The sequence below is a fragment of the Temnothorax longispinosus genome, chromosome 9, assembly GCF_030848805.1.
Source record: "Temnothorax longispinosus isolate EJ_2023e chromosome 9, Tlon_JGU_v1, whole genome shotgun sequence".
NCBI lineage: Eukaryota > Metazoa > Arthropoda > Insecta > Hymenoptera > Formicidae > Temnothorax > Temnothorax longispinosus.
The window spans coordinates 3,450,211-3,460,354 of record NC_092366.1 but is presented as its reverse complement, the minus strand read 5'-3'; the positions used below and the strand labels follow the sequence as shown (position 1 = coordinate 3,460,354).

The window sequence follows — 10,144 nt, the reverse complement described above, 5'->3', positions numbered from 1 at the left end:
TTTGTTTGTATCATACAATATAATAATATCTTGATATTTAAATATTTACTCTTTTGCAAAAGACTAATTTATAACATTAATTTAAATAATTCCATTTGTAATTGCTCCGTATTTTAATGCAGACCAAGCACCTTAAGTTCAATGGCTTATATTACGGATCCTTCTACAGAAAAATATATTCTTTTGCGTCAAAGTCAAGAACAAGTACCATCTGGTTTGCCCGTTCAATCATTTGAACAAATGACAGAAGGAACAAGCGCACTTCATTCGGATAGGTTCTATTGTACAATGTAATGATATCCAACTAGTTAAATATTGACTTTTCTACATAAATGTAACTTACAACTGCAACATTTTAAATAATTATTGTTTCTTTTTAATTTTTAATTATACCACATTTCTATGCAGACCGAGCGCTTTAAGTTCAACGTGTTATGTTATGGCTCCTTCTGCAGAACATCAAAGTGGAGAACCATCTGGTTTGCCCGTTCAATCATTTGAACAAATGACAGAAGGAACAAGCGCACTTCATTCGGATAGGTTCTATTGTACAATGTAATGATATCCAACTAGTTAAACATTGACTTTTCTACATAAATGTAACTTACAACTGTAACATTTTACATAATTATTGTTTCTTTTTAATTTTTAATTATACTACATTTCTATGCAGACCGAGCGCTTCAAGTTCAACGTGTTATGTTATGGCTCCTTCTGCAGAACATCAAAGTGGAGAACCATCTGTTTTGCCCGTTCAATCATTTGAACAAATGACAGAAGGAACAAGTGCACTTTATTCGGATTGGTTCTATTGTACAATGTAATGATATCCAATTAGTTAAATATTGACTTTTCTACATAAATGTAACTTTCAACTGTAACATTTTATTTAATTATTGTTTCTTTTTAATTTTTAATTATATCACATTTCTATGCAGGCCGAGCGCTTCAAGTTCAATGTGTTATGTTATGGCTCCTTCTGCTGCTTCTGCAGAACATCAAAGTGGAGAACCATTTGGTTTACCCGTTCAATCATTTGAACAAATGACAGAAGAAACCAACGCACTTTATTCGGATTCGTTATATTGTACAATGTAATGATATCCAACTAGTTAAATAGTGACTTTTTTACATAAATGTAACTTACAACTGTAACATTTTAAAAAAATTATTGTTTCTTTGTAATTTTTAATTATACCACATTTTTATGCAGGCCAAACGCTTCAAGTTCAACGTGTTATGTTATGGCTCCTTCTGCTGCTTCTGCAGAACATCAAAGTGGAGAACAACCTGGTTTATTTGTTCAATCATTTGAACAAATGACAGAGGGAACAAGCGCACTTCATTCGTCTTGGTTTTATTATACAATGTAATAAATACCCAAATAGTCAAATATTGATTTTTCTGTACAAATATAACGTACAAGCGTGAAAATTTTTATTATCGTACTTTTTTATTTTTAATCACATCACATTTCTATGCAGACCAAGCACTTCAATTTTACCGGATTACAGTAGGATCTTCCCGCAGAACGGCAAAGTCAAGAATACCGTGTTTGCTTGTTCACTCATTTAAACAAATAACAGTAATAAGGAACAGTCGCTCTTGATGAGTAATTATACGTTTTGCTCATATCATACATCAATTAAAATGATATCCCATCTAATAATCAAATATTTTATACTTTTTTCAAAGATAATTTATAACTGCAATATTTTAAAGAATTTAATTCGCCTATATACTTTTTAATCACATCAAAAATATTCTTTTCCTTCATTAGCAATATACAGAACTATAACATTTTAAATTTTAGCGTAATTAAAACGTTTAATAATGCATGTTTTATTTTTAATTATGCCGTATTCGAATTTACAGAAACGTTTCGAGTTTTGGAAAATCAATGGTCTCTCTTTTACGAATTTCGATTCAATTGTGTCATAGCATTAGAGTCGGAGAAATTATCTGTATTCAAGAAAAACCGTACGTAGGCATCGCTTAAACAACCAAGAGAATAAAGAAGCGTTTTTAATGAGTAATATTTGCTTTGTTTATTTTAACATTATTCAACTTATTCTAATAACATTATGTTTTTTTTCCAATAGTAACAATAAAATTAAAAATTATTTTGATATACAGGGATGTTGCATGTCAGGTCAATAAAACTACAGGGTCTTATAAAAAATTGAATGTGTAGCAAAAAAGTCCCTATAAACATAAGTCCGGAAACGTTTCGCGCTGAGTTCGTCGAAAGACGTATGAATGAAGCGCAAAGAATAAAAAACTTTTTTAAAAAAAGGGATAACAAAAAGGTTGATCATCAGAAGAAGAAGTATTCTGTAGCCCAGGCATCGACGATGCTGCGTAAGATAAGAACAAATTTAATTCAACAATTTATCCACAGCATGCAGCTATTTAATATAGTATCATTGTCACGTAAAACTTTAAACACAATTTTCTCGAAACTGTTTTAAAAATCGGTACTAAAAATATCTCGGAAACTAGTAAACCGATCTGCATGAAAGTTTTTACAGTTACTCTCAATACACATTAGTACTAAAAAATTCGAACTTCAACGGGCATTTCTAAAAAAATTCAATATTTCTTTAAAAAAGAACCCCTTTACCGATCATCGCCAAATTCAATACCAACCTTCCTTAAATAATACTCTATCGATTAAAAAAAATTAAGCCCAATATCTCAATATTTGCGGAACCACGGACATCAAATCCGCACATACACACATACATACGGACACCTTTTTTTTAATGCAATATTTCGACATTTTAGAACACTGAACATATTAGCATCAAAAACTTAAAAAATCAATCTTTTCTTTGGTTTCTTCTATCCCTATTTTATATATTTTTTTTTTATTTTTAAACATACGCAATTAAAGGTTTATATACAAAATTTACGAAAACAAAGCTTCCTCTATATGAGGAAGAATTCTAATTCTAATTCTAGAATTCTGATTCTAGAATTCTAATTCTAAGAATTTTAGAAAAAGTTAAAAAAAAGAAACCGCGAAATTAAAATTAACATCTGCAATTGGTAAAAGTGAACACATCATGGACATAAGCGGTATCTATACGGGAGAGTCGGAAACAGGAAAGCCGGCCGCCGGCCGCCACTAATTGCGGGAGCGGCCGCGCGATGGCGCCGGCATGCCGCGGCGAGAGACCGTTGCCGTTAGCTGCGACTGGCTGCGACGGTGTCGCGCGACGCCGAGTCCGGGTATTTGTCAATATCTGCTCCGGGATTTTCGGCGTTCTGCGTGGCGAGAGCGCGCGTGTACCGCTTCGCGTCAACGCATTTCGCACGCTACGCGCTACGAAGAGAGGCTCGCGACGGGTTTTCTCGGATTCCGCCGTGTCGTCGAGTGTCCACGCTGTCCACCCTTGAACGAGAGAGTGCGTGAGAGAGAGAGTGAGAGCGGGGGGCCTCCTCTCCCTTCACGGCTGCCAAACGGGTGCCGTGGCCGTGCCGTCGAACGCCCGCCGTCGCGTCGTGCTACGTCGCCTCGCGTCGCGTCGCGCGAACCTGGCCGAGCGAGTTCGGGAGTGCGCGATAGTAGTAGTAACGCGAATACCTGTGTGTGGCCGTGTATACCGCGAGTGTGACGATATCCCCCGATCCCCGTCGACCGGTCGGGCGGGGGGCGGCAGGAGGAGAGGAGCGGATCGCGGCGTCAGTGACGTATCCTCGCGCGCATAATACGCGCGGAATATAGCGAGCCGGGAGTCGGCGGCCGCGACGACGACGATCTTGTGACATCTCTGCATCCAACCACGGACCAACGTTCTCCTGCCCACGAATGCGGTCCACGGCCGTGTATTAAGATGTAAGTATACATTCGCCAGACACGAGATCGCCTCTCGTTCGTTTGCAATTGCGCGCGAGCTGCACCGGAGTCGCCGAGCTGCGACGAGCGACTCGGCTTTTAACCGAGAGAGAAAGGGTTTCGTTGTTTGTCGCGCGATTCCACCGCGGCCTCGTCGTCGTCGGCGGTATTGTTATAAACATAGACCGGTTCGTTGTGCCATAAGCCCGCATGCGAGTGTACGTGTGTATATATGCACGTTTGTAAATGGTACAGGATGCTCCGGAATTAACGAGCGAACACGTTCTTCCTCGAGGAAATTCGAAGGTTTTTTTATTTTTAAATGAATAAATCATTTTATTCATTTCTTTTCAATGAGAATCGATCGATCTTCTTTTAACAATTTTAATATTCTATATCGTTAAAATAAGAAAATCCAAAATCTCGCGAGAGTAAAATCCGGCTCTAAACGACGAGCGACGCTCCGTTACAAATTTTTCACTCCATGAATTATTTCGGGAGATGAAAAGCTCCGGATATAAGTATTTTCGCGAACGAGAATCGATCCCCCGAATTTCTCCCGCGACTCCCGGGGAGAACGTGCCTGTCCGCGCTGATTCTCGCTGATTCTCGGACACCCAGTATAACGACGTCGCCTACGCTCGCGCGTGCATGCGCGTCGGTGTGAGTGCGCACGCCGCTGCTCCATCCGACCTGTGTATGCGTATATGTGTGGATGATCGACATACATGTGTTGATCTCCCCTCTCCCCTTTGCTCCGTCTCCCCCCTCTCTCTCTCTCTCGCTCTTTCGCTCTCTATAGCGTCGCGTTTTAAGGGGATATACGTGACAGGTACATGCGCGCGCGAAACCGGTCGGCCGACACTTTGGATGCCGCTTTTTGCAAAGGGCCGATCTGCTTCCTCCCCCCTTCCTCCACCTGCGCCACTTCTATCCTCACCCCTTTGTTCCCTTCGCCTTCTTGTCGCGATCCCTCCCCGTCCGGCCGCGACTCGCTCACGCGAAAGTGTTGCACGGGATGCGCAGCCCGGAGTAAAGAAAGAGAAGTAGAAGAGTTAAAGATGCAGATATACAAGGAGGGATCAATTGGAAAACCGACGTGATTGAAGGATGCAAATGGGGCGGATAATTCCAGGGGATGGTTATACGGGAAGGCATTGACGCCGTTCGATAAAAAATATTTGACGAGAATAAATGTGAGTCAGATATTTGCGTATCCATGATACTTATCTGTTGCCATCCCCTTATCTGCCTCTTGGACGATTAAATTGGATTAATTTTTGTCTACTTTGCAATCATTCCCAGACAAAGCGTAAGGAATTAATATAACATAAGCATAACGAATTCGTACAATATAAATTATCGTACAATGACAGTTTATTTTATATCATTATTTCATTACAACTTATAGTGGAATTATTAAATTCTATCTATATAAATTTTATGTCGATTTTTCCTATTTATTCTTTATCTATATTTATTGAAGCATTTCAATTCAATATTTAAACTTTAAAAGATTCACGTGAAATAAAATTTTAAGAAATTAATATTGATAATACTGTACGATTTCCTAATGTCCATTTAATGCAATTGACGACTAGAAGTGCCAAAGGAGGTATTACAAATACATCAGACTCATTCAACCCAATTTGATCAATTCGGAACGGCTTAGATCGGAGAGACGGACGTGGATTAAGCGTGATCCATACGGAAGCGCGGCTAAGTGACAATGCCGACGAAGAGAGAGGTCCTGCTCGATTCTCGGCCCTTATCGTCGGACCACCCTGGACGCGTATACATATATATATCTCGAACGTTGCATCTACCTGTCGACGTATAAGGCGCGCGATGTCTGAGGGGATACAAAACTTGAAGGTGGACGGTCGTTGGCCGGGAGAGAAACGACCTGAAGTCTCGACACGCGGACGAGAGACGAAGAGAACGAAGATATGGGGGTAAGAGGCGGGGGAACGAGCGAGAGAGAGAGAGAGAGAGAGAGAGAGAGAGAGAGAGAGAGAGAGAGAGAGAGAGAGAGAGCTGCTTTACGACGGAGCTGCGCTCTGCCAATTCTCTCCTCACGAGCGTTTTCAGAGACGTGATGGGAAACCGGCAACGATTACGTGCTTAGTCTGCGCGTTCCGTTGCTCGATTCATACTTTAAGGTTACCCATTGTATATACCGACTTTGTAGTTGCAATTAATATAATTCCGCGTCATTCGCGTAACGCGACCGGGCAAGTGTTTGTGGTATCGCGGGCGAAAGGTGGGGAAATGAGAAAATCGATCAGTTCGCACGACCGTGGCAATGTTATTACGCGAGTATATATACCTGCGGGTTAAGTTATTATATTATCGTAGGTGCGATAAGAAAATTGCAGTTCGATGTCAAGTTTTATCTTTGAGGGACTTCTTTACGTTACGGTTAAACCACCGTCCAATACCGGCCGATTTCACGAATGTTCGCCAACACTGCGAGCAAACTGTTTGCTTTCATCAAACTGTAATGCAAGCTGTTTAATATGAACGAGACGATCGAGCGCAAACTGTTCTCGAATGCCTAGAGAACATCGATTTCAGAGTATACGCACGCTATAGCAAACAGATCGTTACTCGTAACTTGCCGATGTTTAATTCAATTGAAATAGCAGCTTTTAACTTATTAAATTCATTCATTCATATTACACAGTACTCGTACATCATAATTCATATTTACTAGAAAATAGTATTCGAGAGAAAGCGTTCCAGTTTTTAATTAAATGTTATTTTTAACTTCCAGCGAGCTGTTGATTACGTATCGAGATTTATATGCAGTAATGTAAATAAATTGCAATTGCGACATTGTTTTTATAAATTTTGAGAATATTTAAAGAATATATAGGTATATATAAATCAATAAAGTATGAAAAAATGCGTAACATGCATATATACTCTGTTACAAAATCCCCAGCGAAACAGATAATAAATTATGGATAACACTGCAATTACTCCGAATGAGATTTAATTACTTTAAAATTATTGCGCATACATTGCATGTAGTTTTGTGCGAACGCAAACTCATCGAGCGAATTTGGCCCGATCCGATTTCTCTCATCTCGTCATTATAAGCGAAACGCGATCTATCGCGTCGGAATTATTTACGCGTCTTTATTAGGAAAGAAAATCACATGCAATGCCGTCGCATTGTTATTGAAATAATCGCGACTCGCGTTTGGCGTTTACTTCCGATTTCGATTCTCGCCGTGCAGTTTTGACTCACCGCGACGCTTTGAGCTTCGCTTATCTTTGTTTACCGATCATAAGTACGTCTGGCCTAAGTAAATCATACAGAATACTTGATTTTTTAATTATCGACGTTTTAACAATATTGGATCATAATATTGTCGTTTCTCGTCTCGAATTTTTAATCATCTGCACGTAGTTATAATATAATCTTTTTATTATTCACATAAAAAAATAAAAGTAAAGTTTTTAGCTAAGAATCAATATTTTTTCTCTATAATATTCTTTTTTATAATACGAGGATAAATTGGCTTGACATTTATGACATTATAATTTTTTTTTTAAAGAATAATATTAATATTGAGAGGTTCAGGGACATTGTTTGTATGCGTTTTTTGCAATGAAAAAAGATTAAACGTACTATTGTGGTGTACTGGTGCATATAAGGTGAATGTGCGCGCGATATTTTTTTGTTGCAGCTATGAGCTATATTTAACTCTCACTTGCAAGGTCGTACAAATGAGTCATCGTATATCGTCGATTTCTTGAAAATAAGACATGGGAAAGTTCCATAATGTAGTATAACTCAGTCCCGTATTTATAGTCATGAATCTCGTATCGAAAAACGTATCGAAATGAAATACTCAAATTAAATTTCCATAGCTTGAGACATAAATGGTTCAATAGTCATATTTTAATTGGAGATTAACTAAAGACGTATTCAGCTAATTCTGAGAAGTAAATTATTCTCGTGAAATCTGATGCTATTAAAGTACTACATGATTGTTGAGTGGAATATTTCAATACTTACATTATATACACAAATATTTTGTCCCAATCTTTATTATCCGTAAGATGTGAATATTGTAAAAAAATTTTAGTAAAAAATTTTATATTCTCAAAATATTAATATTTTGTTTTTTTATACTGTTATTATTTTTTTTCGTTGTTTTTCATTATTCACGAATTGTCCAAGCAATAAACTTGAAAATTGAATTGAATTATAATTTACTGAACATAAAATTTCACGATAAACGGTTAATTAAATGAATATATCTTTACAATATATATCTTTACGAAGTTTCTTGAAAATTTTGTGTTTAATAATTCCTGCAAAATATTCAATTAATTGACAATTGTATCAATTCCAAGATTGAATATTTATACTAATCTATTCAGCATCTATTCGAAGAGATATAATAGATCTCTATGAGATGTTACTTTATTTCTAATGCTTTTAATTTTTTCATATACATGCATACCTACATATTATTTATATCTGATACAATTTTCACGAAAATTCATTACCTTAATAAAAAAATATGTCACTGATACGATGAGTGCGGTGGCGAGGGTGTGATTACGTTGAAACTCTCAGGTCATAAAGTATGATTTTTATCATACTTTAGGTCATTTTAATTCTTCTGTCAGAATCGTCCGTTGCACTCGTATAACACAGCACTCGCGAAAACGCGGTTAATTACGATCGCGGGTATTAATCATCACGATGAAATAATCGCCCATACTTTACACGGCACTCCCGATGTTAGTCGCACCGGTCGCACGCGAATTAATAAGCGCGCTTTATTATTTTACATCGCGGCGGAATCCCATCGAAACATGATCGTGAAAAATAATGCGGAATACAAATTCTCTTTGTTTCGAAGGTATTCAGTATATTCAGCGATTCGCGTATTATTCCGCGCTCTCAATCAGTCGATGAACAAATTGCGTTCAAATCAGAGCGAAAAATTCAGAGCTTGATATTTGAAAGACACATTTGAATGTAGGTATCGTTAAAGAAATCATTACTGTTTGTGTATAAATATCACGTATAAAATATCGCGAAAAAAAACAAATTTAAAAATTATTGTTCCGTTTCCTATCATATCTTATGTATCTTATTTGATTTTTAAGTGACATGTCTTCGCGCGAAATATTCGTTTTAATAAAAATACTAACGAAATTTATAGTTGTTAATTACGGTTATAAGTTGTTAATTGCGAAAGTCAATTGATTGGACGAGTTGCAAATCGAAGTAATTGTCCGTAGAAAATAATCTCGTTTCAACAAGTAACACGGTGACACGCGGAGCGGACTACCTGCCGACTCGAGTTTTCGATGCGTGAATGATAATACCGCGCGCCGCGCGCGCAGAGACCTTGTGTTCGAGACCACGCGCTAACAACGTTGAGGTCGAACGCTAATTAGCCTTGTTTCCTCGAGATATTTAATGTTATTTTATACGAGATATTTGTACAAATATTCTGTTCCTTATCTTCTACTTTAAAAATTGAAAGTTCTTATCGTATGATAACTGTTAATTCCGCTGGATTGGAAAAGTGTTTTGAAATAAAAATATTGTTAGTTGAATGAACGAATTTTAATTGTTATATACATATGAATTATTTTCTTCTTTTAATAACAGTTTGAATGACTTTATTCAAAAAGAATTATTAAATTTATTATTTGAAGATTAAAATTATCTGTTTAAATTGAAAAATTATTTATATAAATTATTTTATCACTTTTAGAGGTTTATCCAAGAGAGAAGTAAAATTATATGATTTTATTAAATCAAATCATCACTACATTGCAGTTTTAATAAATTCGCATTTCCTCCGCATCAAGTGACCAATAATTATATACAAATCACATGATTTTGTTTCGCGTATAGGGCTTTTCGTATATATGCGTGATATATCCCGAAAAAGTGAGTACCCGTCCTCGTTGCACTGCACATCGCCGATTAATCGATAGCACATATATATCTCATCCGAAAAGCCAATGCGCGTTGCACACATTCTCCGACGTGCAGTCCGCATCCGCATCCGCGTGCGCTGTGCAAGCAGGCAGCAATTGGCGTCGGAGGTCAACATACCGTTATAGCCGCGCATCGTCGTCGCCGTCGTCTCTATTTCGCGGACTGGACCGCACTCGGATGACGGCGTCACCGCGATGTACGCGTGACGCGCTGCGTGCACTAATCCACACTGTGCACTGTAGACGCACCGGCCCGTGCGCGTAATTGCACGTGCGTAATTACCGCAACAATAAGCGCGTTCGCGCACACGCGTACCTTGC

General features: G+C 37.9%; 1 protein-coding gene across 1 annotated transcript in view; it reads left to right on the top strand.

Moving 5' to 3' along the window:
- The first annotated feature begins 3,248 nt into the window (after positions 1 to 3,248).
- Trc (Serine/threonine-protein kinase tricornered) overlaps positions 3,249 to 10,144 on the top strand; it is a 126,708-nt gene continuing 119,812 nt past the window's right edge. Inside the window, exon 1 of the mRNA XM_071787344.1 lies at positions 3,249 to 3,841. Coding sequence (XP_071643445.1) covers positions 3,840 to 3,841 — 2 coding nt within the window. The 5' untranslated portion in view covers positions 3,249 to 3,839. The remainder of the gene's footprint in view (positions 3,842 to 10,144) is intronic.